Raw genomic sequence first — 23,580 nt, 5'->3', positions numbered from 1 at the left:
GACAGTCCCTGTGCGAGTCCGTGACGCCCAGGCCCGTTCCCTCCGTTCTGCTGAGACCTGAGACCAGAGCGAGCCTGGTCCTCCTACGTAAAGGAACAGGCAATCCCTCCAAAGGGCCGAGCAGTGGCCTCAAGGCCAAAGGCCCGTCATCTCGTTGAGCCGGAAGCCGACGAGGGCAGTGTCCTCGCGCAGCAGGGCTCCCTGTTCCGGGAGGAGGGTGTCTGCGTGTTGCTCATTCACAGCGGCGGCTGCGGGGCGGCAGCCTCGGGCCCGGAGGTCTGGGGGCCTCCACCAGGCGCCACGCTGGTCAAGCAACCTGCGCAGCACTCGCGCGTGCGAGTCCCACTGGGAAGCCCAACCAGACGGAGTCTACGGCCCCGGCTCTGGATACACCTCCCAAAGCCGCAGGCAGGCAGGGTCAGCTTACCCCCCAGGGAGGGCCACAGCCCAGGGGACAGGCCCTCTGCTCTGGGTGCTGTGGAAGGAAGACAGGGAGAAATCGGAAGGCAGGCAGGAAGGAAGGAAGGAGGAAAGGAGGAAGGAAGGACGGAAGGAGGGAAGGAGGAAGGGAGAGGGAAGGGAGGAGGGAAGGAAGGAAGTAAGAAGGAAGGAAGGAAGGAAGGAAGGAGAAAGGGAGAGGGAAGGGAGGAGGGAAGGAAGGAAGGAGGAAAGGATGGAAGGAGGGCAGGGAGAAGGGAGGAAGAAGGTAGGAGAAGGAAGAAGGAAGAAAGGAAGGATAGGAGGAGGGAAGGGGGGAGGAAGGTAGGAGGAAGGAAGGAAGGAGGGAAGGGAGGAGGGAAGGAAGGAGAAAGGAAGGAAGGAAGGAGAAAGGAAGAAGGGAAGGAGGGAAGGGAGAAAGGGAGGAAGGAAGGAAGGAGGGAAGGAGGGAGGAAGGAAGAAGGAAGGAAGGAGGAAAGGAGGAAGGAAGGAAGAAAGGAAGGAAGGGAGGAAAGAAAGGAAGGAAGGAAGGAAGGAAGGAAGGAAGGAAGGGAGGAAGGAAGAAGGAGAGGGAGGGAAGGAAGGAAGGAAGGAAGGAAGGAAGGAAGGAAGGAAGAGAAGGAAGAAGGGAGGGAAGGAAGAAGGTAGGAAGGAAGGAAGGAAGGAAGGAAGGAAGGAAGGAGGGAAGGAGAACACGCATATAGCCATGAGTACGTACAGCTATTAGCACTGCCTCTGTGCATACGCACCCACAGGGTGAGGAATGAAATGAACATCACAGCAGATCCAGTGTCCATGTCACAGGACGTGTATCCTTCCTCCCAGAGCCATGACAGGCCTCTCCTCAAGGATCGCTGGGGCATGGGGGCGGGGGCTCTGCTGCTCAGATGCACGCCCCACCCGGGACACGGAGCAGCTGCTCGACCGACACTTACTGAGCAAGCGCACACGTTTACCATCGACACTGACTTCCCTCTCTAGACCGCCTGTCCCGACATGCAAAGGGAGGGGCTGGGCCAAATGATCCTTAAGTGCCTCCCAGCTCAAAAATTCCTTACAAAAGGCCCTAACCGGTGTGGCTCAGTGGATAGAGTGTCGGCCTGTGGACTGAAGGGTCCCAGGTTCGATTCCGGTCAAGGGCATGTACCTTGGTTGTGGGCACATCCCCAGTAGGAGGTGTGCAGGAGGCAGCTGATCGATGTTTCTCTCTCATCGATGTTTCTAACTCTCTCTTCCTCTCTCTTCCTCTCTGTAAAAAAGCAATAAAATATATTTTAAAAAAGAAAAAAAAGAAAAATTCCTGACAAAAGGAGAACCTTTTAGACATTCAAGAGAAACACAGGCCTGTCTGGTATTAGGGTCCAAAAGAAATATGGGAGTCATCTATGTAATTTTCTGTTTTCCAGCAGCCACATTAAAAACTAAAAACAGATAAATCGATACACATTATCATTTAAAAATGTACTCAATACGAACCATATTAATGACGTAATAGTTCATATTTTGTGTGTGCTAAGTCATCAAAACTCAGAGCACACATTAAGCTGACAGAGTAACTAGCAAATACATCATATACTAGACTAGCAGCCCTGCGCACAAATCCGGGCACCAGTAGCTCTCTGCGGGGCATGGCCGCTCTGCGCCCGCTGCCCAGAGGCTCTCTGCGGCCCAGCGGCCCATCTGTGACCAGGCACGGAACGCTTGCCTTGTCACCGGGGCGACGATGCAAGTGCTCTCGCCCCTCGCCCCCCCGCCCCCCGCCCACTGTCCAGAGGCCCTCCGCGGCTGGGGTGGAATGCTTGCCTTGTCGCTGCGGTGACGAAGCAAGCATTCTGCCAGGCCGCTCATGCTGCCCGCTCTCAGTGGCTGCCCCCCGCCCACATGCGCTAACCAGTGTGGGCTCATGTCTCGCTTCTGGTCCTGCCCGCCGGCACGCGCTTAGATTCGTCACTTAGGGCCGATGACTGGGGGACTCTGGCAGGGCTGAGAGGACTGGGCGCTGCCAGCTTTGTGATGGAGTGACGGTTAATTTGCATATTACACTTTTATTTGACAGGACAAGTAGCTCATTTTAGACTAGCCTGTTTCCAGTGCCCAACAGACACTCGAGCTGGTGGCCACCGTTTGGGACAGAGCAGCTCTATCAATGAGACCAGTTTATCAGCAGCGACCTGGGGGCAAAAACTGTTGAATGAATCTCTTTAAAATACAACTTTGTCTTTCTTCTTTATCTTTTTAGAAATATATTTTTACTGATATCAGAGAGGAAGGAAGAGGGAGGGAGAGAAGAAGGGAGGGAGGAAGGGAGGGAGAAAGAAACACTGATCAGCTGCCTCCTGCATGCCCCCACTGGGGATCGAGCCCTGACTGGAAATAGAACTGTGAGCTCCTGGTTCATAAGTTCAACCACTGAGCCACGCCGGCCGGGCCAACTTTGTGCTTCTTAAACAGCTCTCTTCCCTGACCACGGGCGAGAACCAAGCAGCTTTAGGATTCTCCACAATCTGGTTCCAAATCATCTTTGCAGCTCTAGTTCCAACATACACCTCCCGACACAGCCCCCCAGAACCTGTGTCCTCACTCCCCTTCCCCAATGGCACCCTCCCGCCCTGTACACCTCCTGACACAGCCCCCCAGAACCCGTGTCCTCACGGCCCTTCCCCAATGGCACCCTCCCGCCCTGTACACCTCCTGACACAGCCCCCCAGAACCTGTGTCCTCACGGCCCTTCCCCAATGGCACCCTCCCGCCTGTACACCTCCTGACACAGCCCCCCAGAACCTGTGTCCTCACGGCCCTTCCCCAATGGCACCCTCCCGCCCTGTACACCTCCTGACACAGCCCCCCAGAACCTGTGTCCTCACGGCCCTTCCCCAATGGCACCCTCCCGCCCTGTACACCTCCCGACACAGCCCCCCAGAACCTGTGTCCTCACGGCCCTTCCCCAGAACCTGTGTCCTCACGGCCCTTCCCCAATGGCACCCTCCCGCCCTGTACACCTCCCGACACAGCCCCCCAGAACCTGTGTCCTCACGGCCCTTCCCCAATGGCACCCTCCTGCCCTGCACGCTTCTGCTGGCCATTTCTTCTCCGCTCACGCACCTGTCGTCCACGCACATGGAATCACTCACGCAGCAGACGCCCCTGCCCCGGCCCTTGCATTTAGCAGGTTTCAAAGATCGCCCCGTGGTAGCAGGACCAGCACGTCACCCCTTTCCGTGGCTGAGTAACGCCTGTGTGTAGGTTTGCCCACTCACCTGCTGACGGCCACTGGGTTGCCCCCACATTTTGGTAATTGTGAGCAAGGCTCGTGCCATGCTTCCTCAAGCTGCTGTCTGACTGCCCACCCGCATGCCCACACCACGCGCCTGGATTATGGTTGCGTGTCGCTCAGCCCTCCGCCCACTGGGCTCTACTTTTTCTAGACTGTTTTGGCTCTTCTCGCCCACTCTTTACCATCGGGATAAACCTGATTTTGAATCCACGCAGCTTTCCTAAATTAGTTCTAAGGGACTGTTCCTCTCTGACTGTCTGAACCACTGATTCAATGGTTCGGCTCCATATGGAGGCAGGACCCCGCCGAGCTGGAGAGGGCTTGAGACCCCGCCTCGCTCGGCCACTCTGAGCCCGACGATGCCCCGCTGCCCTAGAATGCTCCCGTGACGGGGAGCTCACCCCTCAGGACAGCTTTCATTCCACTGGTGGGAAGCTGCAAGATCTCTCCCTGTCACCTCCCAAGGAGCTCCTTAATACTGACATTCGATCCCTTCCCACTGGCTCCACCTGAAACCTGCCTAACCATGCTGCTGCTCTCCGCCTCCCAGCCGAGGGCGAGCCACACGGCCACCGCCACAGACCCAAACGCATCAGCGCCCCCTTGTCTTACTTCACACGCCCAGGGGTAACGACATTTTGGGAATCTTTCCGTTTCTACTTCTAAAATACCCCTCATCTCTACCTTTTCTTCAACATTTTTATTCAACTAAAAGATAAAACTATACATTTATAGTATTTATGAGTTTATAATGATACTAGAGGCCCAGTGCACGAAATTCGTGCGCTGGAGGGGGGTTGTCCCTCAGCCTGACCTGTGCCCTCTCACAGTCTGGGAGCCCCGCAATTGATTGCTCCAAAGAGTTAGGCCCTGCCCACCTGGCTGGGGCTCTGTGATGGATCACCCCCGCAGAGGGAGGCCCCACCCACCCGCCGCAGGCTGCCAGTCAGTGGCCTGGGCCTCCCACTTTGGGGCGATCGTGGAGCCCCACAACTGATTGCCCCCTGGCCTGGGCCTCCCTCTGCAGGGCGATCACGGGGCAATGGCTGGTCCCCAACCAATTGCATGGCACCCGCCTTGCTGGCCTGGCTCCAGTAGGTGTCACAGCGTGGTCATCCAGATGGCTGTCCCGCTGTTCAGCCATTTGGTCAATTTGCATATTATGCTTTTATTATTATGGACGAGAGGCCCAGTGCACGAAATTCGTGCACGGGGGCACAGGTGGTCCCTCAGCCCAGCCGGCACCCTCTCCAATCCGGGCCCCCTCAGGGGATGACCCCTGTGGGATCGAGCTTAAACCGGCAATCAGACATCCCTCTCACAATCTGGACAGCTGGCTCCTAACCGCTCACCTGCCTGCCTGCCTGATCACCCCTAACTGCCCTCCCGTCGGCTTGATTGCTCCTAACTGCCTGTGCCTTGGCCCCTGCCACTGTCCGGAAGGAGGACCAGACGACCGGAAGATGTCCGGTTGACCCAGTCTAATCAGCATATTACCCTTTTATTAGTATAGGTGTTGGGTGGACCAGAATAGTTATGTTGGCCAGATAGCACATTTTCTCGCTATAGAAAACTGGCAAATAGGCAATTTATGCCAATCATTTGTTGGGCAAGAAGTCAGAGCAAGGGGAATCCGCTGCCTTACCGGATTTAGACTTGAGCAAACTGAGGCGGAGAGGGGCACATATGCTTGTCATCGCCATACAAACACCGTGCACAATGGAAGGCTCCCTGGCCAGGGCGCCTTCCCCTTTGAAAGCGTGCCACGGGCCAACATGACACTGCGCATCCCTGGCCTGTCTTCAATTCACACACCGGGAGAATTAACTCAGGACACATGGGCCATCTAACAAATGCCTCCTCTACCATCTCGGTGGCTGAGAGCCTTCCTACAGCTTCCACGTCTTCTAGGTCACTGGGCTCCGTGGCAGGGACACAGGGAGGAGGGGCCAGGACAAGAGAAGCCACCTGTAAATGCAAGCAACGCCTGCGCCTGCTGTGCTGAGTCATGGGTGGGGAGAGAGGTGAGTCCAGTTCAAGAGCCTCTTAGAAAATCGGAGTAAAGAACAGGAGGTTCCTCTCAAACCAGCAGCCCCAGTTTGCTCGGAGAGGAAGCAGCACTTAGGCTAAATTGGCTGAAATAATCACAGATAATCATATAACACAACCATGCATTCAGTTACATGTGTTTGTCAAACGAATCAAAACGTGACGTTGCTAAGTCTATGATGCTGACATAATTACACATACATGGGAAGTGGAATCGGTTCCCAGCATCTCTGTCAGTTAAACACTTGAGAACAGAAAATACTCTGCTTAGAAGGAAAATAAACCTACATACTAGTATGTAAAAGGCTAATATGCAAAGTGTCCCTTTGGGAGTTTGACCAGGAGACCAGGAGTTTGATAGCTCACTATGACGTGCATTGACCACCAGGGGGCAGTGCAAAACATGGCGGGCGACCAGCGGTGAAGGCGGGGTGCTGAGGGAGTGAGGTAAGGAGGAGGTGAGGGGTGGGAGGCATCGGGAACAGCATGGTGGCTGCACACGGATGGTGAGGGAAGGAGGAGGCGGGGAACCTGATTGGCCCTGACTGCCACCAGGCTTAGGGACCTACCCATGCACGAATTTCGTGCACCGGGTCTCTAGTGTAAGAATATTTGAGGCAACTAATTTAAGAACTATAAGCACAGAGGACAGTGCCCGACCCATCACCAACGTGACATAAATGACAAAGGAGACTCCGGCTCGTATGCAAACCTTGCAGGTCTTCTGTCTCAGGCGCTGCTTTGTCCGCAGATGTACTATCCCCTTGGGAAGATGCTACAGATTCTGATAAAAGTGGCTGATTTGATACAGGACTAGAAAAGCAAACACATTTAGGTTTTAAAACAGCATCTCTGCGCATGAACGGTAACTAAAGGGATAAAAGAAGAAGAGTTCAGCATATCTAACGAGATCATTAAGACAAGAATCCACAGAAAAATACCTTTGATCACTGAATCACAGAGCTTTGAAACTGGAGGCTCATTTGGACCCCCGTTTGTTTTGGAAATAAGGCCACAGGTGTGTCCTGCGTGTGTGAATTCACTCAATGAAAACTGGCAGGATAAAGACACGCCCGGACAGCCCTAATGCAAAGTTTAAACGAAATCCTGGCAAAATGGAGCTGAACATCTCGGGTCACGGAGTGAGAAAAGAAACGATGTAGTAGAGATTTACTATTTGTTTCCTAACAGTAGAATAAAAATAAAACAAACATTCCGTGTTTTCTGGCTTCTAAATGATGTGATGTCCAAGTTAAAAACAAAATACACTACAATACCAATAAACGTGAGTGCCACAGCATGGTGTGAAACAGAGTGGACTGTGACAAGACTACTTTCTAATATGAAATGCTAACACTTGCAGAATAAGACGATAGTTGGGAGAACTTAGCCTCCTTCAGAAGGACTTCAGGGGAGGATCAGATATACGAGGAGGAATAGGGAAAAGCTGTCTGAAGAGGAAATCTAAAAGACAGCCTCTCCAACCCCCATCTCGACGTGAAAACCAAGAAGCCTTTTCTAACTCGTCAGGAATAATAATGAGACAGACAGAATGTCAGGCCAGTTAATCCTGACGTGACCTGACATGGTTTTCCTTAACAGGCCTGATCCCACACAGAGTATGCTCTTCACTTCCTCGCTCCCCCGTCCCGCCCAGAGACCACACCTACCTTGGCTGCAGAGATGAAGACGTGGAGTCTAGCGTGGACGGCGCTTCCGGGACACTGCCGTCTGTGCACTGAACTGGTAAAGAGTCAGACAGACTACTGACAGACGTGGCTGCAATGGTACCACATTTCGTATTAGTGATTCTGCACTCGGGACAGTCCACCACCTTATCTAAAAAGATCAACATCGGTTTTCCACAAAACACAGCACGTGAACTTGGTTTTACTATATAATCCCATATTAGAAAGTCTGTGGCCGTCACACCATAACGACCGGTCACCAGGAGGCTGTGTGCATGGCAGGCATGCGGGGGTGGGCGGGGACCTGACCAGGAGGTGCACTGGGGGACTCCGGGACTCGCGCAATTTCGCGCGCTGGGTCACTAGTATGCTGGCTCATTGCTTTTAGTTAAAGTGTTTTCAATACTACGGTTTTCCAATGAAAATACCAGGGGTTTTTAGCCACAAAGGAAACCACACACACTGCACATATTCGCACACGGAGCTCCTGCTCTCTGGACGGAGAATCACCAGGCCCTGTGCCTCCCAGACATCTTCCAAGCCCCAGCACAGAAGTGAGATGGTGGCAATGAGATAACGTCGCAGGAAGGAAAACCCAGGCTCAGAAGGAAACCCGTGCTCAGCACATTAGGTTGCAGTATTTTCCCCGTCCTTCATCAGGCAGAAATGTAGATGATGATTTCAGTTAAAAAACAGTCATTTATACTGAGTGACGTAAGCCTTCAGAAAAATTGGAGAAGTTTGAACAAATGGCTCTAGCTCTTGGCTTGAACACGAAGCACTGACGAGAAAGATTCCATAAAAAACATTTAGCCCTGATCAGTGTGGCTCAGTGGATAGAGCGTCAGCCTGCGGACTGAAGGGTCCCGGGTTTGATTCCGGTCAAGGGAATGTACCTTGGTTGCGGGCACATCCCCAGTAGGGGGTGTGCAGGAGACCGCTGATGGATGTTTCTCTCTCATCGATGTTTCTAACTCTCTCTCCCACTCCCTTCCTCTCTGTAAAAAATCAATAAAATATATTTAAAAAACACCACCACATTGAAATGAACTAAGGATCAGCCAGCATGTTCATCAAGCACAGAAACTAGACGCGCAGGATTAACCTGCACGAGGCCTAGCCTGGGGGAGTACTAGGAACGCCCGATTTTTGCAAAGCTGACCCTCGGAGCCCCCTCGCCCCCCACCCCCTTCCACAGCTGCTGAGCCAGAAGCCCGCCCCACTCCCAGGAGGGTCCTCTGACGCGGGAAGGCACAGGGAACTCAGTGGCTGGCACTGAGCGCCCCTTCCCGGCCATGCCTCTCCTCCCTCGAGGGGTGCCTTCCCCTCAGGCCAGCTGTGGCTACCCACCACCTCTCTTTCCGTCTACAATGGCCTTTCCTTCAGGAGTCACCCAAGATCCAAGAGCCACGGCCCTCTGGCAGCCCCTCTCCCTTACCTTACGCTCCCAGACAGCGGGCACACGGGAAGCGTGCCTCTATGTTAATAGGACAACGGAGCCTGCAGCGCAGCGAGGGAGGCAGTGACACGGCCCGAGGGCAGTTCTTTGCAGCGGGCCACGCTCATGCCGTTTCCGACCACTGTGACCACGCTGTCCACGCTGTCGGGGAGACGTGTCCCTGACACGGACGTAGCAAAGCGAGCCTGACGGGAGAGCTTTCCGGAAAGGGGACGGTGCGCTGTGCGGCCTCACTTACCGGGTGGGCTTATCCTGTCGTTACTACTGTTCTGTCGCTGGAGATGCTCTTTGTAGCACACGGAGCACATGCCGTTGGTGCGGGGGTTCCCGTAGAAGCCGCAGCCGGTGGAACAGAGCATCGGCACTTGGCTGTGGTTCGTTTCTTGCGCCATGTTCCTCTGCTGCACACCTGGAAGGGACAGAGGGTTAGCAGAGCCGCCCACGCTGCCATCCTGCCCCACCCGGATGTGCTTCATGTGATCAAGAAAAGTCCACCCTCCCGCCCACTCCCCGCTAAGCCCCTACGACGCAGGGGAAGAAAACATCAACATAAAAGGACACACGGAACTGGCATCTCTAACCGCTCCACACAGCAGGTCTGGGCCAGCTGAGGGAGCAGAAAGGACCCCCAGAGAAAGGTCCCCGTGAGCAGCCTCCACACCGTCAGAGGCTAAGGAAAATGCTTTAGGCCTCGTTCAGTTTGGACGCCTGATAATAAGAAATATGCATTATAAATGTTGCTCTGTTATGCTGTTAATTTCTGAAGGTTTAAACCGTGGTCCAAGGCCACTTTATTTTTAAAATATATTCCATTGATTTTTTTACAGAGAGGAAGGGAGAGGGAGAGAGTCAGAAACATCGATGAGAGAGAGACATCCATCAGCTGCCTCCTGCACACCCCCCACTGGGGATGTGCCCGCAACCAAGGTACATGCCCTTCACTGGAATCGAACCTGGGACCCTTGAGTCTGCAGGCCGACGCTCTATCCACTGAGCCACACCGGTTAGGGCCTGAACAACATTTTTTAAAAGTATTTAAGAATTAAAAACTAGCAGGACAGAGGCGCAGGGTGGGGAGCACACAACGGCACCGGGCAGTTGGCGCAGATGGGAGAGGCCCACGTGCCCTGTCTCCAAGCCAGGGCCCTTTGCCGTGAGCAGCAGGACAGAAGGGGACAGCGAGGTCGTAGTGTCAACGCTCCCAGATGAGGTGCAGCTGTAGGGACATTTAAGATGCGACTGAGTTCAAGGAGCTTCACACCTGAGCTGCCAGAACAGATGCTGGGGTGGGAACGCACACAGACTTCAGAACCAAGAGCCACAATGCGCCTGACTGGATCCCCAAACGGGGCAGCCAGCGGATCAAGCGCCTTTAAGAGGAAATGTCCTAAACCTGACCTCTCGCGTGAGGATACGATTTCGGGTTTTGACACCTTTCTTACTCCATGACAGCAAGTCACTTCAGGATCCGATCCCTGCTGCCCTGGAATACATGTGTGTGTGCTACTTCAGGCCCCTCCTCCCGACAGATCTGGGAATATCCATGTCGGATTTTATTTTATTTTTAAAGGATTTAAAAATATATATATCTTATTGATTTTTTACAGAGGAAGGGAGAGTCAGAAACATCGATGAGAGAGAAACATCCATCAGCTGCCTCCTGCACGCCCCCTACTGGGGATGTGCCCGCAACCAAGGTACATGTCTTGACCGGAATCGAACCCGGGACCCTTCAGTCCGCAGGCCGACGCTCTATCGACTGAGCCACACCGGTTAGGGCAGTGGTCGGCAAACTCATTAGACAACAGAGCCAAATATCAACAGTACAACGATTGAAATTTCTTTGGAGAGCCACATTTTTTAAACTTAAACTTCTTCTAACGCCACTTCTTCAAAATAGACTCGCCCAGGCCGTGGTATTTTGTGGAAGAGCCACACTCAAGGGGCCAAAGAGCAGCATGTGGCTCGCGAGCCGCAGTTTACTGACCACTGGGTTAGGGCCATGTCGGATTTTAAACAGGAACTAACAAGGATAAGACACAAAAGCTGCAGACACACATGTGCGGCGTGGGGCCTGCTCCCTGAGGGGAGGTATGTGCGCCTGGTCTGGGTGCCAGGGCGATGGCTCAAGGTCACGCACGCAGCTCGGAGGTGACGGCCCTGGGCTCGGTCCAGGGGGTCTGGCTCCGAAGTCCGCGCTGTCCCAGCGGCTGTCCACGTGTGCGCCCCGGGGCCCAGGTCACACGGCTCCTGTACGAACACCAAGTGGCTATTTGCCTTTCTCACTGCGACATGTCACAGGAGCCACAGGGGAGGACCGCCTGGGGCCTGACCAAGAGCCAAACCCTGACAGGGCACCCGAGTATAATGCTGGGGGGACTCTTGACGGCCACACGCGCCTGTCAAGTCAATTTTATTGAGTCTCGACCCTGATCATACACATTCTCTCTCTCTCTCTCTTTTTTTTACAGAGAGGAAGGGAGAGGGGATAGAGTTAGAAACATCAATGAGAGGGAAACATCAATCAGCTGCCTCCTGCACGCCCCCCACTGGGGATGTGCCCACAACCAAGGTACATGCCCTTCACTGGAATTGAACCTGGGACCCTTGAGTCGGCAGGCCGACGCTCTATCCACTGAGCCACACCGGTTAGGGCGGATCATACATGTCTTGTTAGTAACTTGTATGACAGGCTGGGCAGCACGCACGGAGCACGCCTGCTGCGCACAGAGGCAGGACGGGAGTGACGAAAGAGCGCTGTGCTACTGTCGCAACTGCACGCTGACGGCGCCTCCTTTTTCTGGAACATGCTTTTTATTTCAACAAACCCTCGTTATTCAGACGTGAGGCCACGGCGGACATCTTCTCAAAAGCGAACAAAGCGAGCCTGCTGCTTGAAGAACAACAGCTAAGGGCACTTATGCCAGGACAACACCTGAGTGAAAACCATCGTGACCAGCGGCCCAATGGTTAGAGCTTCGGTGGGGACCTTGATGAGATGTGAGTAGCTGGTACCACATCGGCGTTTGCAAGACCCGCGTCAGCCAGCGAACCCCTATTTTCCAAGTAACAACTGCACAATGGCATGAAATTAAAGTGAAAGACAGACCCATGAATGTTAAAGCAACAGAACCAAAGTTTTTACGGTGCCTGAGATTCTACACCGCACATACCCCTTTAAGAAACTACACATTGTTTTCGCGGAATGCCGAAGGACCACCTCTGGTGTCGGACAAGGTTACTGCAATGCCCCTTCCTCTCCCACTGCACACGGTGTGACACTGCATTTCTCTGCGGCATTGCAACGGACGGGCAGGGAGGCCCTTGGGAGAACCTGGCGAGAATGGGCAACAACGCCACTTTCCCACGAAACCACTGCGGCGGGGGGGGGGGGGGGGGGGGGGGGGAGATGGGAATCTTTCATAAAAACGCTTTTTAAATCCTGTCATTTTTCTCAGCTTTCATTTGCAGTATGATAAATACGGCCGGGTGTGACCCACATGAATTGAGAGAAGATAAAGATTCCGAAGCGAACACGTTCGAGAACCCACTGCTGTAAACCAGGCCTTCTCAGAGCGGCAACGGGGAGTCTTTGGGGGGAGGGAGCACAAAAAGTAACCCTTGTATGTATAAAACACAGACATTTATATATACACGCGTGTGCGTGTGTGTGTATGTACACTGAGGGGCCAGACAATGATGATCTCTGAACGCATAATCATCTGTCCACTCCGTGTGTTTGTATCTGCAATGGGTCCCAAAAGGATTCTAGACTTTGGCTGGAGATCAGCCACCTGTTTGCCCTGAGCTTTCTATCAGCCGGCGCAAAGGGAAAACTGATCAGGTGCACGATTTATAGTGTCTCTGATATCCAATCAATGAGGGGCTCAAGAGAAGGACACTGAGTGGCCAGATGATTATGCGTTCAGAGATCATCATCATCTGGCCACTCAGCGTATATATATGTAACATGCAGACGTAGATACACAGTATGTGTGTAAAATTAAGATTTTATAGAGTGGGAGTCCAAGTAGGAACAAACTGTTTTAAAAGGCGTCCTAGGCATGCAATGAAGAAAAACAGACCAAGAAACACTGTTCTAAACCACCTATTCCACGCTGCCAAATCGTGACGTTAGAATGAAGATAAGGACGAAAGGAACTTTGCCCCCTGGCACTTTAGTACGTGCCGGCAATCATATACACCCCAAAAAGATAAATATTCTCTTTCTACTAAAACTCAAGCAAACAGCCACAGATTAACAAGTACAATATGACAACCAAGCCCTTATACACTGATTGGCCAGATGATAATGATCTCTGAACGCATAATAATCTGGCCACTCCGTGTAGATCCTATAGAATAAAAGGCTAATATGCAAACTGTCCCCTCGACCAGGAGTTCGACCAGCAGGCAGGCCGGCCAACCGCCTATGTCCCCTACCCCTGGCCAGGGTGGCCAGACCCCACCCATGCACGAATTCATGCACTGGGCCTCTCATACACACACACACACACACACACTGAGTGGCCAGATTATTATGCGTTCAGAGACCATAATAATCTGGCCACTCAGTGTATGTCACAATACACGCTTTGAACAGTAAGATTAAGATGGAAAACCCAGTAACACGGGCCATTTCCCGAAGCCAACTGCCCTGCACAGTAGCAGATTAACAATGATTTTCAAAGGCAAGGGCTTTCTCAGAAAAACACATTATCCTGGCAGATAAGCAGCACAAAGGATCTCACAGCTCCCTTAGAGGAAGAAGAGGGAGGGGAGAATCAACCTTCCTGACTCATGTCCAGGCCTCACAATGAGGGTGCGGAAGAAGACCAAAGCCACAAGAGGGCATCCTGCTTATGAGGATGGGGAGGTGCGACGGGGCCTCGGGGCCACTGTACCTTTTTAGTTGGTAACACAATGTGCGGGGCCACGGGTCTGCAATGGCATTGGGAGGGAAGGGGAGAGAATGAAAGGGTAGAATAGTTCCTTAACTGCTGTTCTGGGGGATTAGAAAGCTATAAATCCAGGGAGATCAAGAATGGCATTACCAGATATAAACCAACAAAACTGATTAGCTCAGTACACTTTTTAATTATTTTTTAAATATATTTTTATAGAGAAAGAGAAAGGGATAGAGAGAAACATCCATCAGCTGCCTCCTGCACGCCCCCTACTGGGGATGTGCCCACAACCAAGGTACATGCCCTTGACCAGAATCGAACCCGGGACCCTTCAGTCCTCAGACCGACGCTCTATCTACTGAGCCACACCGGTTAGGGCTGGTGTACATTTTTAAAAGTCTATGAATCGCAGAGAATTCAGAAAATGTGCTTTCTGACTCTGAATAACATTTGTCGTCAAAACCGCAACCTGAGAGGGTAGAAGCCCTCCCAGACAGGACTGAAGAATGACTCGGAGCTTCCGATGGGCCCAGAACTGCTGAGCTTTATTTACATGATCTCACTCAACTCCTCCAGAATCCTATGGTGTCGGTGCTACTGATAGCCATCCCCATTTTATTGGTTTCAGAGAGGAAAGGAGAGGGAGGGAGGGAGAAACATCCATGATGAGAGAGAATCATGGATCGGCCGCCTCCTGCACGCCCCACACTGGGGATTGAGCCCACAACCCGGACATGTGCCCTGACCCGGAATCGAACCCGGGACCCTTCAGTTTGCAGGCCGACGCTCTATCCACTGACCCACACCGGCCAGGGCTATTTTTATTTTTTTTTTTGAAGTAATAATTGCTCAAGAGAGGACTGCTTGTCCTGGTGCAGGTACCGAGAGCAGCGTCTCCTGGCAGCCCACGGTGATGGCCCGCCGTTCCGAGCATCTGGTCTACCCGCTAGCACAGGGGTAGCGTAGGCATGTTCTGGGGGTGAGGAACTTTGCAGAGGTGACAGAGAAACCCAGGAAAGTTCCTAGGCAGAGACCAGGGAGTAGGACTCGCTATAAACGCCTGGGATGGGTGCTCCTCACGCGGATAGAAACACAAGGACCTGGGTGAGGCTCCTCTGGGACCGAGCACGCTCTGCTGGTCACGGTCACGGTCCGTCACGGTCACGGCACAGCAGCCCCAGGTCCCTAGGGCAGGCTCTGTCCTGCTGCTGCTTGTGCTGGAAGACAAAAAGCGCGAGGAGGAGTCTGGCTACCGCGAGTAACACCGCCGGGACACCACCTAGTCGCTCCCGGCGAAGATGAACGCATCACTGCTCACACACTAGATGGTATAAAGACCCCTGACGGTAAACACAAAACTCACTTCCCCATTATTGCTCCAAAGGAAGTGTCCGGTGACCGGTATGATCAATCCCACAAAAGCAGGCCACTGCAGTGTTTGTGGCCGAAGAATTTATTATTATTATTGTGGGGGTTTTTTTAATGTTAATCCTCACCCAAGGACATTTTTCCATTGATTTTTTGAGAGAGTGGAAGAGAGAGGGAGAGACAGAGAAAAAACATTGATGTGAGAGAAACATATCGATTATTTGCCTCCTGCACTCGGGCCTGGGCCGGGAGGAACCTGCGACCAAGGTAGATGGCCTTGACCAGAATCGAATCCAGGACCCTTCAGCCTGCAGGCCGACGCTCTACCCACTGAGCACACCGGCTAAGGCGCGGCTGAAGAGTTTAGAGACACTCTGACTGGCATTTCCACATGCGATGCCCTCACCACCTGCCTTTGCCCACTCTCTGACATCAGGGGTCAGCGAGCCTTTCTGTCAGGGACCACACAGTCCTGTAGGCTTCACGGGCCACACAGACTCTGCTGCCGCCACCTGCCTGCCGCGGCCAGTACAGCCATACGATGGCCACTAAAACCCGAATTTCATAGAATTTTCACATCACAAAATGTCACTCTTTTGATCCCCTCCATCCCCTCCCCCCAGAAATTCTCAGCTCATGGGCTGGACAAAAATAGGTGATGAGCTACAAATGTGCCAATCTCTGGAATGACTCAAGAAATACCTTTCGGCCCTAACCGGTGTGGCTCAGTGGATAGAGCGTCGGCCTGCAGACTAAGGGGGTCCCAGGTTCAATTCCGGTCAAGGGCATGTACCTGGGTTGCGGGCACATCCCCAGTGGGGGGTGTGCAGGAGGCAGCTGATGGATGTTTCTCTCTCATCGATGTTTCTAACTTTCCCTCTACCTTCCTCTCTGTAAAAAACCAATAAAATATATTTTTTAAAAAAATACCTTTCGTGTGAGATGGAGGGAGGATGGGCGGACATGGGACGGAGCACAGAACTATTAACTGTGGGTTCTCCAACCCAAAGCTGCGTGTAAATTAGTAAGTGCTCCTTTGCGCCCGTAGCCGATCGATGATTCTCTCATCATGGATGTCTCTCCCCCTCTCCCTCTCCCTGCCTCTCATCTGTCTTAAATGTGTGATCATCACCTCCATGGGGAAGGGACTGGGAGAGGCAGGAGTCACCCCAATCCGTACCCCTAGATATGGCTGACAGGAAGAGTTGCAGCTACGAGAAAAATGACAGGACCGCTCTTGGTACAATCCCACCTCTATCTATCTATCTATCTATCTATCTATCTATCTATCTATCTATCTAATCCCACATCCATCCATCCATCCTTCCATCCATCCTTCCATCCATCCTTCCATCCATCCATCCATCCATCCATCCTTCCATCCATCCATCCATCCATCCATCCATCCATTCCTTCCTTCCTTCCTTCCTTCCTTCCATCATCCTTCCTTCCTTCCATCCATCATCTATCCTTCCTTCCTTCCTTCCTTCCTTCCTTCCTTCCTTCCTTCCTTCCTTCCATCCATCCATCCATCCATAACAAAGGAGGAAATTTACTGAAGAACAAGTACTGACTCCCACATGGGGAGGGGGAAAGAGTCCCTGACCCCACCTCTATTTAGCAGTTTTTTTTTACTCACCAAGACTGAATAAATCCCAGTGCCTTAAAAATTATACAACCATTCAATCACTGAGCCTGGGAGACAGCTCTATGCCAGAAACTGACCGCTAGTGCCTGCCTGTATGTTTTCCGTCCTCACTTATCTCCATCTTAACTTGCTATTGAATTACACTGACGCACTCTGTCCCCCCTCTTCTGAAACGTGACCCCGGGAATGGCACGGATTCTGTCCATTCGCTGATGCTTAAAATAAAGCCGGGCCAGGGCAGGCCTGCAGCATCTGCTGAATGCACGGGGAGCAAGGGCCCCGCCCCCAGCTAGCAGGGGGCACGCACTTACCCCGAGGCAAGGAACTGCAGCAGGCTCTTTGGAAAGAAAATGAAGCTGCTGTCTGCGCACAGAACTGGCTGGGGGGGGGGGGGGAGGGGAGCAGGGGCTGCTGCATCCAGTTCACTGAACGTGATGGCTGGCCTCATGCCACAGGCTGTGCCAATGCAGTCACCTCAGAGGGGCTCGCTCAGCCACCTGCCAGACTCAGCAGGCCGAACGCAGTGACTGTATGTGTCAAATGAAGTCGCCGTCAATTTTATGTTCTCAAACTGACCCAGGTTCCATATCACAGAATTAGACATATCTGCCCCGCCGGCGTGGCTCCGTGGCGGAGTGTTGGCCTATGAACCAGGGGGTCACGGTTCAATTCCTGGTCAGGGCACATGCCCGGGTTGTGGGCTCGATCCCCAGTGTGGGGCGTGCAGGAGGCAGCCGATCCATGATTCTCTCTCATCACTGATGTTTCTCTCTCCCTCTCCCTTCCTCTGAAATCAATTAAAAATGTATTTTTAAAAATTAGACAGTTATTACCTGCACAAGGCAACCCAATGTCCATTTTTTTGCAAAAGGGGGAAAACCCACTAAAATTTCCCGTGGTTTGCACATTCCTGGACTTCCATTCCCTCCTTCTCAAGCAGAATAACGTGAAGTAAGATCTGCACGCGCAAGCTCTGTATACGACACCCTTCCTTTTGTTCCCTCCACTCTGACCTCAAACATCGGAAGACAATCAAGCAAACTTCGGTTTTCCCGCCCACCCCAACCATCCCTTTAAGGGGTCCCCTCCCCAAGGCCAAACTAAGTTTCCAGCATTTGTAGATGAGCACCTCCCCCCATTCCTTCTGTTTGACAGGGTCACCCTCTCCATTCCGATCTCCTCTGCCCCTGAAACTTTGAACGTCACTTTTTATACAAGTAACTGGCGTCACTGTTTCACAATACTGACAGGACGCTCTCTGTGCCCAGCACTTTATAAATATCAACTCCTCAATCCCACAACGATCCTGTGAGATGGGGATTGTGACCATCCCCAGGTCACAGGTGGGGATCGGAGGGTCCGTAAGCTGCTCAAGGTCCCCCAGCTCTTCGGCGATGGGGCTGACAGTCAACCTTGGCCACCTGGCCGCAGTCGAGGCTCCAGCCAGCAGTTTCCAAGGAGCATTGGGGGGGGGGGGGGGGGCGCCCTGAGAGCCTGCGGTCCCTCCAGAAGCTCCGGAGCTCCAAGCCATTTCATCACAAGAGCTTCCTGTCTGCCCTCCCGGGTGCTGCCCGGCTGTGAGCGCAGGGAGGGAGATCAAGGCGCAGCACCCACTGTGCCAGCCAGTCCCTGCAGTCCGTCGCCACCCTCAACAACAAAGCCCCGTCGCTTAGGAATATTCTTAGTGAAACAACGTCACTCACAGTTACTCACGTTATGAAATCCTGATGCTGACTGCGCTGCATTGTGTGCGTCCTCTCTGGCCTAAGTCTTCCCCACCCTGTGTCCTGTCCCCAGGCCCTCGGGCGGAGCTGGGCACACACTCCTGGTCAGTGTCCCATTTCAGGGAGAAGCCAGCTAAGGAACCACAGCCCACAAATTCAGGGGACAGGAACGGCCAGCTACTCACAATAACCAACATCGTCCTTCAATACGAACCGGAATGTGGACAAGGAAAGAATAACACGGGCTGTAAGCGGAGAACATAAAAGAGGAAAACCAGCCCTAACCGGTGTGGCTCAGTGGATAGAGCGTCAGCCTGCGGACTGAAGGGTCCCGGGTTCGATTCCGGTCAAGGGCATGTACCTTGGTTGCGGGCACATCCCCAGTGGGGGGAATGCAGGAGGCAGCTGATGGATGTTTCTCTCTCATCGATGTTTCTATCTCTCTCTCCCTCTCCCTTCCTCTCTGTAAAAAAATCAATGGAATATATTTTTTTTAAAAAAAGGAGGAAACCCATGCTACACACAGAGAGCATCACTGTGTTTTCAGGGCGGCATTCCCCCGTGCTGCAGGTGGGCCGGAACGCACCTGACTGAGGCTCTGTGCGCCCCGTCGTCTCTGTCAAGAGCTCAGCCCGCCCGGGCAGGGAGGAAGCAGCCAGGGGCTCTGTGGATGAATGGGCACCGCAGTCCCAGAGGAAAGCCTGCAGTTAGTTAAGAGGCGACCAGAAGGATGCGGCCCGCGGGCCCCAGCTTGCCAATCTCTGCTTGAGATCCATGCCAGGCACGAGGGACGCGCTCAGGTCGATGCTGGAGGAATAAGTGAACGATTTCAAAACTATCTTAGTTAGGATGTTACCAGGACAGATACGGCAAAATCCTAGGCCTGTGCGCCAGTTTTACAGCCTTCTGCCACAGCTCTCAGCTCAGGGTGCCTTAACACACTTATTGTCGTGCCCGCTGCTCTCCTCAGGGGCGTAAGAGACGTCCATGACACACGGCTCCGCTCTCCAGAATCAGTTCAAGGGCAGGAATGTCTGATGTGCATGTATCTGCATCTAATTCCAAAATTACGGCTCACCCTTACCAGCCACGGAAGCACAAAGTGCTAAGAAGCACCTTCGAGGGGCATATATGAAAAATGCCCCAAATGATTACTGCCAGGCATTCCAGGAGCGGATTAATCTTTTATTTTCCTTAGTGAAGACGTGCCGCCTTGGGAAGAGGAGGAAGTGCCCTCACTGCTAACCTGCTGTAAGCCCAGGGGCCCCGCGGGGCGGTGAGTGAGGCCCAGTGAACAGGACAGAGAACCCACTGCCTCGTGAGGGCGAGCAGCTCCGCCCTTCCTACCTGCTCAGGTCAATGGTCCTGCAGAGGCAGTGACAGATAATAACGAACAAAGAGCCCTGGCCGGTGTGGCTCAGTGGGTAGTGCGCCGGCCTGCGGACCAAAGGGTCGTGGGTTTGATTCCGGTCAAGGGCACATGCCCAGATTGCGGGCTCGGTCCCCAGTAAGGGGTGTGCAGGAGGCAGCCGATCCATGATTCTCTCTCATCATGGATGTTTCTATCTCTCTCTCCTTCCTCTCTGACATCAATAAAAATATTTTTTAAAAAAGAAAAATGAACAAAGAGCATGGCTGCTGGGTCCAACACAGCCATACTTACGGCCACTAAAATCTGAGTTTCGCAGAATTCTCACATCACAAACTGGCACTCTTCTGATGAGGAGAGGGCAGGAACGGAGAGGAAACTGAGATAGTAGATTGGGTCGGAATATCTGCTTCCAGCAGAACCGTCCTTTTTTGTATTTTCACACACCACGTTTCACTGTCTTTTCTTTTATAAATATATCTATTTTTATTAATTTCAGAGAGGAAGAGAGGGTGAGAGGATAGAAACATCGATGATGATAGAGAATCACTGATTGCCTGCCTCCTGCACGCCCCAGCAGCCAACCATATGGCCATGTGCCCTGACCATGACCTCCTGCCCCATAAGTCGATGCTCGACCACTGAGCCACGCCGGCCAGGCCCATGTTTCGTTTTATTTTTATTTATTTATTTTAAATATATTTTATTGATTTTTTTACAGAGAGGAAGGGAGAGGGATAGAGAGTTAGAAACATCGATGAAAGAGAAACATTGATCAGCTGCCTCCTGCACGCCTCCTGCTGGGGATGTGCCTGCAACCAAGGTACATGCCCTTGACCGGAATCGAACCCGGGACCCTTCAGTCCGCAGGCCGACGCTCTATCCACTGAGCCACACCGGTCAGGGCCATGTTTTGTTTTAAATCAAGGGCTCCAAACAGCTGAGACCAAGATGGGAAGCCCAGCTCAGTGCCCGATCAGGAGCAAGCTCACGATGCCCCCCAGGGCCAGGCGGGGGGCTGACCCACTACCACTCAGGCAGCCGCTCCACCTCTGAATCAGGTGCTCTGAGCAGCTGCCCACAGGTCAGCATTTCATCTCAACTTCCCCAAGCCTGTTCCCTAAATTAAAGAAAAATCAGATCAGAACGTTACATACCTAGATCTGTATTAGCAAGCACTCACTGAAAATGTTAGCCTATCGCCCTGGCCGGTGTGGCTCAGTGGATAGAGCGTCGGCCTTTGGACCAAAGGGTCCCTCGGTTGCAGGCTCCTCCCCGGCCCGAGCCCGGGTCAGGGCGCGCGTGGGGGAGGCAACCAATCAATGTGTTTCTCTCACATCGATATTCCTCTGTGTCTCTCCCTCTCTCTTCCACTCTCTCTAAGATCAGTGGGAAAACATCTTCGGGGGAAGATTAAAAAATAAATAAAATAACATGTTAGCCTAACATCATGTACTCGGCTGTGCTAGGTACTTGGTACATATCAGCTCACCATATCTATATGGGGGGGGGGGGGGTTACAGTATCACCCATCCCCTAGTTCAATCACTTAACAGAAAGTAAAGTTAGACATGCCAATCGCTGCCTGCTCCCCAAGGCTCCCGGTTAGCACAGCCTGCACCACCTGCGGCTCGTAGCTCTGGCTGCCCTGGAGGCGCCGAGGCTAACACCCGCTCATTAGACCTGGGTGAACACCTGGCCAATGAGCCAATCTCAAGTCGGGGGGGGGGGGGTAGGCACACCCCAGACACAGGAAGATACCCAGGCTGTGCACTTGCTGCAGTTCCAGAAGATCTGTAATCAATCTTTTAAATCACCCCCTCTTCTTCCTTTAGTTAGAATGGATCTGCTCCCACGTGTTTGAGTCCAGTAAACAGTGAGCTCTTTTACAACATAAAACAGGGTTTATACTTCCTGGTATCCCCCTAATATATGCAATCTTTCTTTTTTAAAAAAATATATGTTTATTGATGTCAGAGAGAAAGGGAGAGGGAGAGACAGAAACATCAATGATGAGAGAGAATCATGGACCAGCTGCCTCCTGCACGCACCCTACTGGGGATCGAGCCCGCGAATAGGACACGTGCCCTGACCCGGAATCGAACCGTGACCTCCTGGTTCATAGGTCGATGCTCAATGACCGAGCCACGCAGTCTGGGCATCTGCAATATTTCTAAACAAACGGTGAGAATGATGATCAGTGCTGAAGTCAACCCCTCTCAGCTCCGAGCGGGAGCATCCCAGACGGAGGAGGCTCTGGCAATAAAGCACGAAGCGACACCCAGTGCTCCTGGGAGAGTTCCTGGGAGACCCCGGGTGAAGGCACACCCACACTGCCTGTCCCCCACAGGCGCTTCCAGAGCAGAAAGCACTGCGCCAGCATCCGAGCGAGAAAGACGGCTCCCTTCAATGCCAGAAGCAGTGACAGTGACAGAACTCAGACATGGAAGCAGGGCACCAAGTCACCATCATCCAATTTCCCCCAATCCTTTTTTTTTTTTTTTACTTTTTTATTGATTTCAGAGAGGAAGGGAGAGGGAGAGAGAGTGAAACATCCATGATGAGAGGGAATCATTGATTGGCTGCCTCCTGCATGCCCCCTACTGGAGATTGAGCCCACAACCCAGGCATGTGCCCTTGACCAGAAGCGAATGCAGGACCCTTCAGCCTGCAGGCTGATGCTCTATCCACTGAGCCACACCAGCCAGGGCTCCCCCAATCCTTAACATGATTTCCCCCGAGTGTTCCTTCTGCCTAATCTCATCTTAAAAACCAAAGTTTCACTGCTATATCCTCAAGGCGTCCTTCATCTTATTTTTGACACTGACTTAAAAAGAGAGGAGGTTAGACCAGTGGTCGGCGAACTCATTAGTCAACAGAGCCAAATATCAACAGGACAACGATTGAAATTTCTTTTGAGAGCCACATTTTTTAAACTTAAACTTCTTTTAATGCCACTTCTTCAACATGGACTCGCCCAGGCCGTGGTGTTTTGTGGAAGAACCACACTCAAGGGGCCAAGGAGCCGCATGTGGCTCGTGAGCCGCGGTTTGCTGACCACTGGGTTAGACCATCACAGTATACAGCAGGGGTCCTCAAACTTTTTAAACAGGGGGCCAGTTCACTGTCCCTCAGACCATTGGAGGGCGGGACTATAGTTTAAAAAAAAACTATGAACAAATTCCTATGCACACTGCTAAGTAAGCTGCTAAGCAGGACAGGCAGCGGCGGCAAAAACACCCGGCGGGCCGGATGAATGTCCTCGGCGGGCCGCAAGTGGCCCGCGGGCCGTAGTTTGAGGACCCCTGGATACAGGATAGCACCGAATTCAACTTGGCTCTACACGCCAAGTGCCAAATGCCTGTAACTGGAGAATGAAACCTCATTTTAGACCTTAAAACTGCACTGAAGTGAGACTTGCCAGCTCTAATGAGGGAGATCGTCTGCTGACCAATCCGGGAAGGGAAAAGCTGCGCACACCGACATCTCGAGCGCCCCTATTTCTGAGGGGACCTGCATGCCCTGCCATTCTGCCACGAACCTCTGACGACCTCCCCAAGAAAGCCCACAGTCAGGCCTGCCTTCCTCTGCTCTCCCCGTGCCGCTCACTCCCATCCCAGACAGGCAGTTTCCATTGTTCTTCAGCCAACACACTG

General features: G+C 52.7%; 1 protein-coding gene across 6 annotated transcripts in view; it reads right to left on the bottom strand.

Moving 5' to 3' along the window:
- ZFAND6 (zinc finger AN1-type containing 6) overlaps positions 1-23,580 on the bottom strand; it is a 59,119-nt gene that overhangs the window by 5,708 nt on the left and 29,831 nt on the right. For 4 of the 6 annotated variants that reach the window (XM_028138545.2, XM_028138544.2, XM_028138547.2 and 1 more), the window contains 3 exons: positions 9,147-9,317; positions 7,432-7,600; positions 6,474-6,574 (listed from right to left, as the gene is read on the bottom strand). In XM_028138545.2, the coding sequence (XP_027994346.1) occupies positions 6,474-6,574; positions 7,432-7,600; positions 9,147-9,300 (424 nt within the window). In that variant the 5' untranslated portion in view covers positions 9,301-9,317. The remainder of the gene's footprint in view (positions 1-6,473; positions 6,575-7,431; positions 7,601-9,146; positions 9,318-23,580) is intronic. The other 2 variants (XM_008161211.3, XM_054713430.1) reach the window with 1 other exon arrangement.

The sequence above is a fragment of the Eptesicus fuscus genome, chromosome 25 (assembly GCF_027574615.1).
Source record: "Eptesicus fuscus isolate TK198812 chromosome 25, DD_ASM_mEF_20220401, whole genome shotgun sequence".
Lineage (NCBI taxonomy): Eukaryota > Metazoa > Chordata > Mammalia > Chiroptera > Vespertilionidae > Eptesicus > Eptesicus fuscus.
The sequence above is the reverse complement of the archived record's forward strand: the minus strand, read 5'-3'. Positions and strand labels throughout refer to the sequence as shown.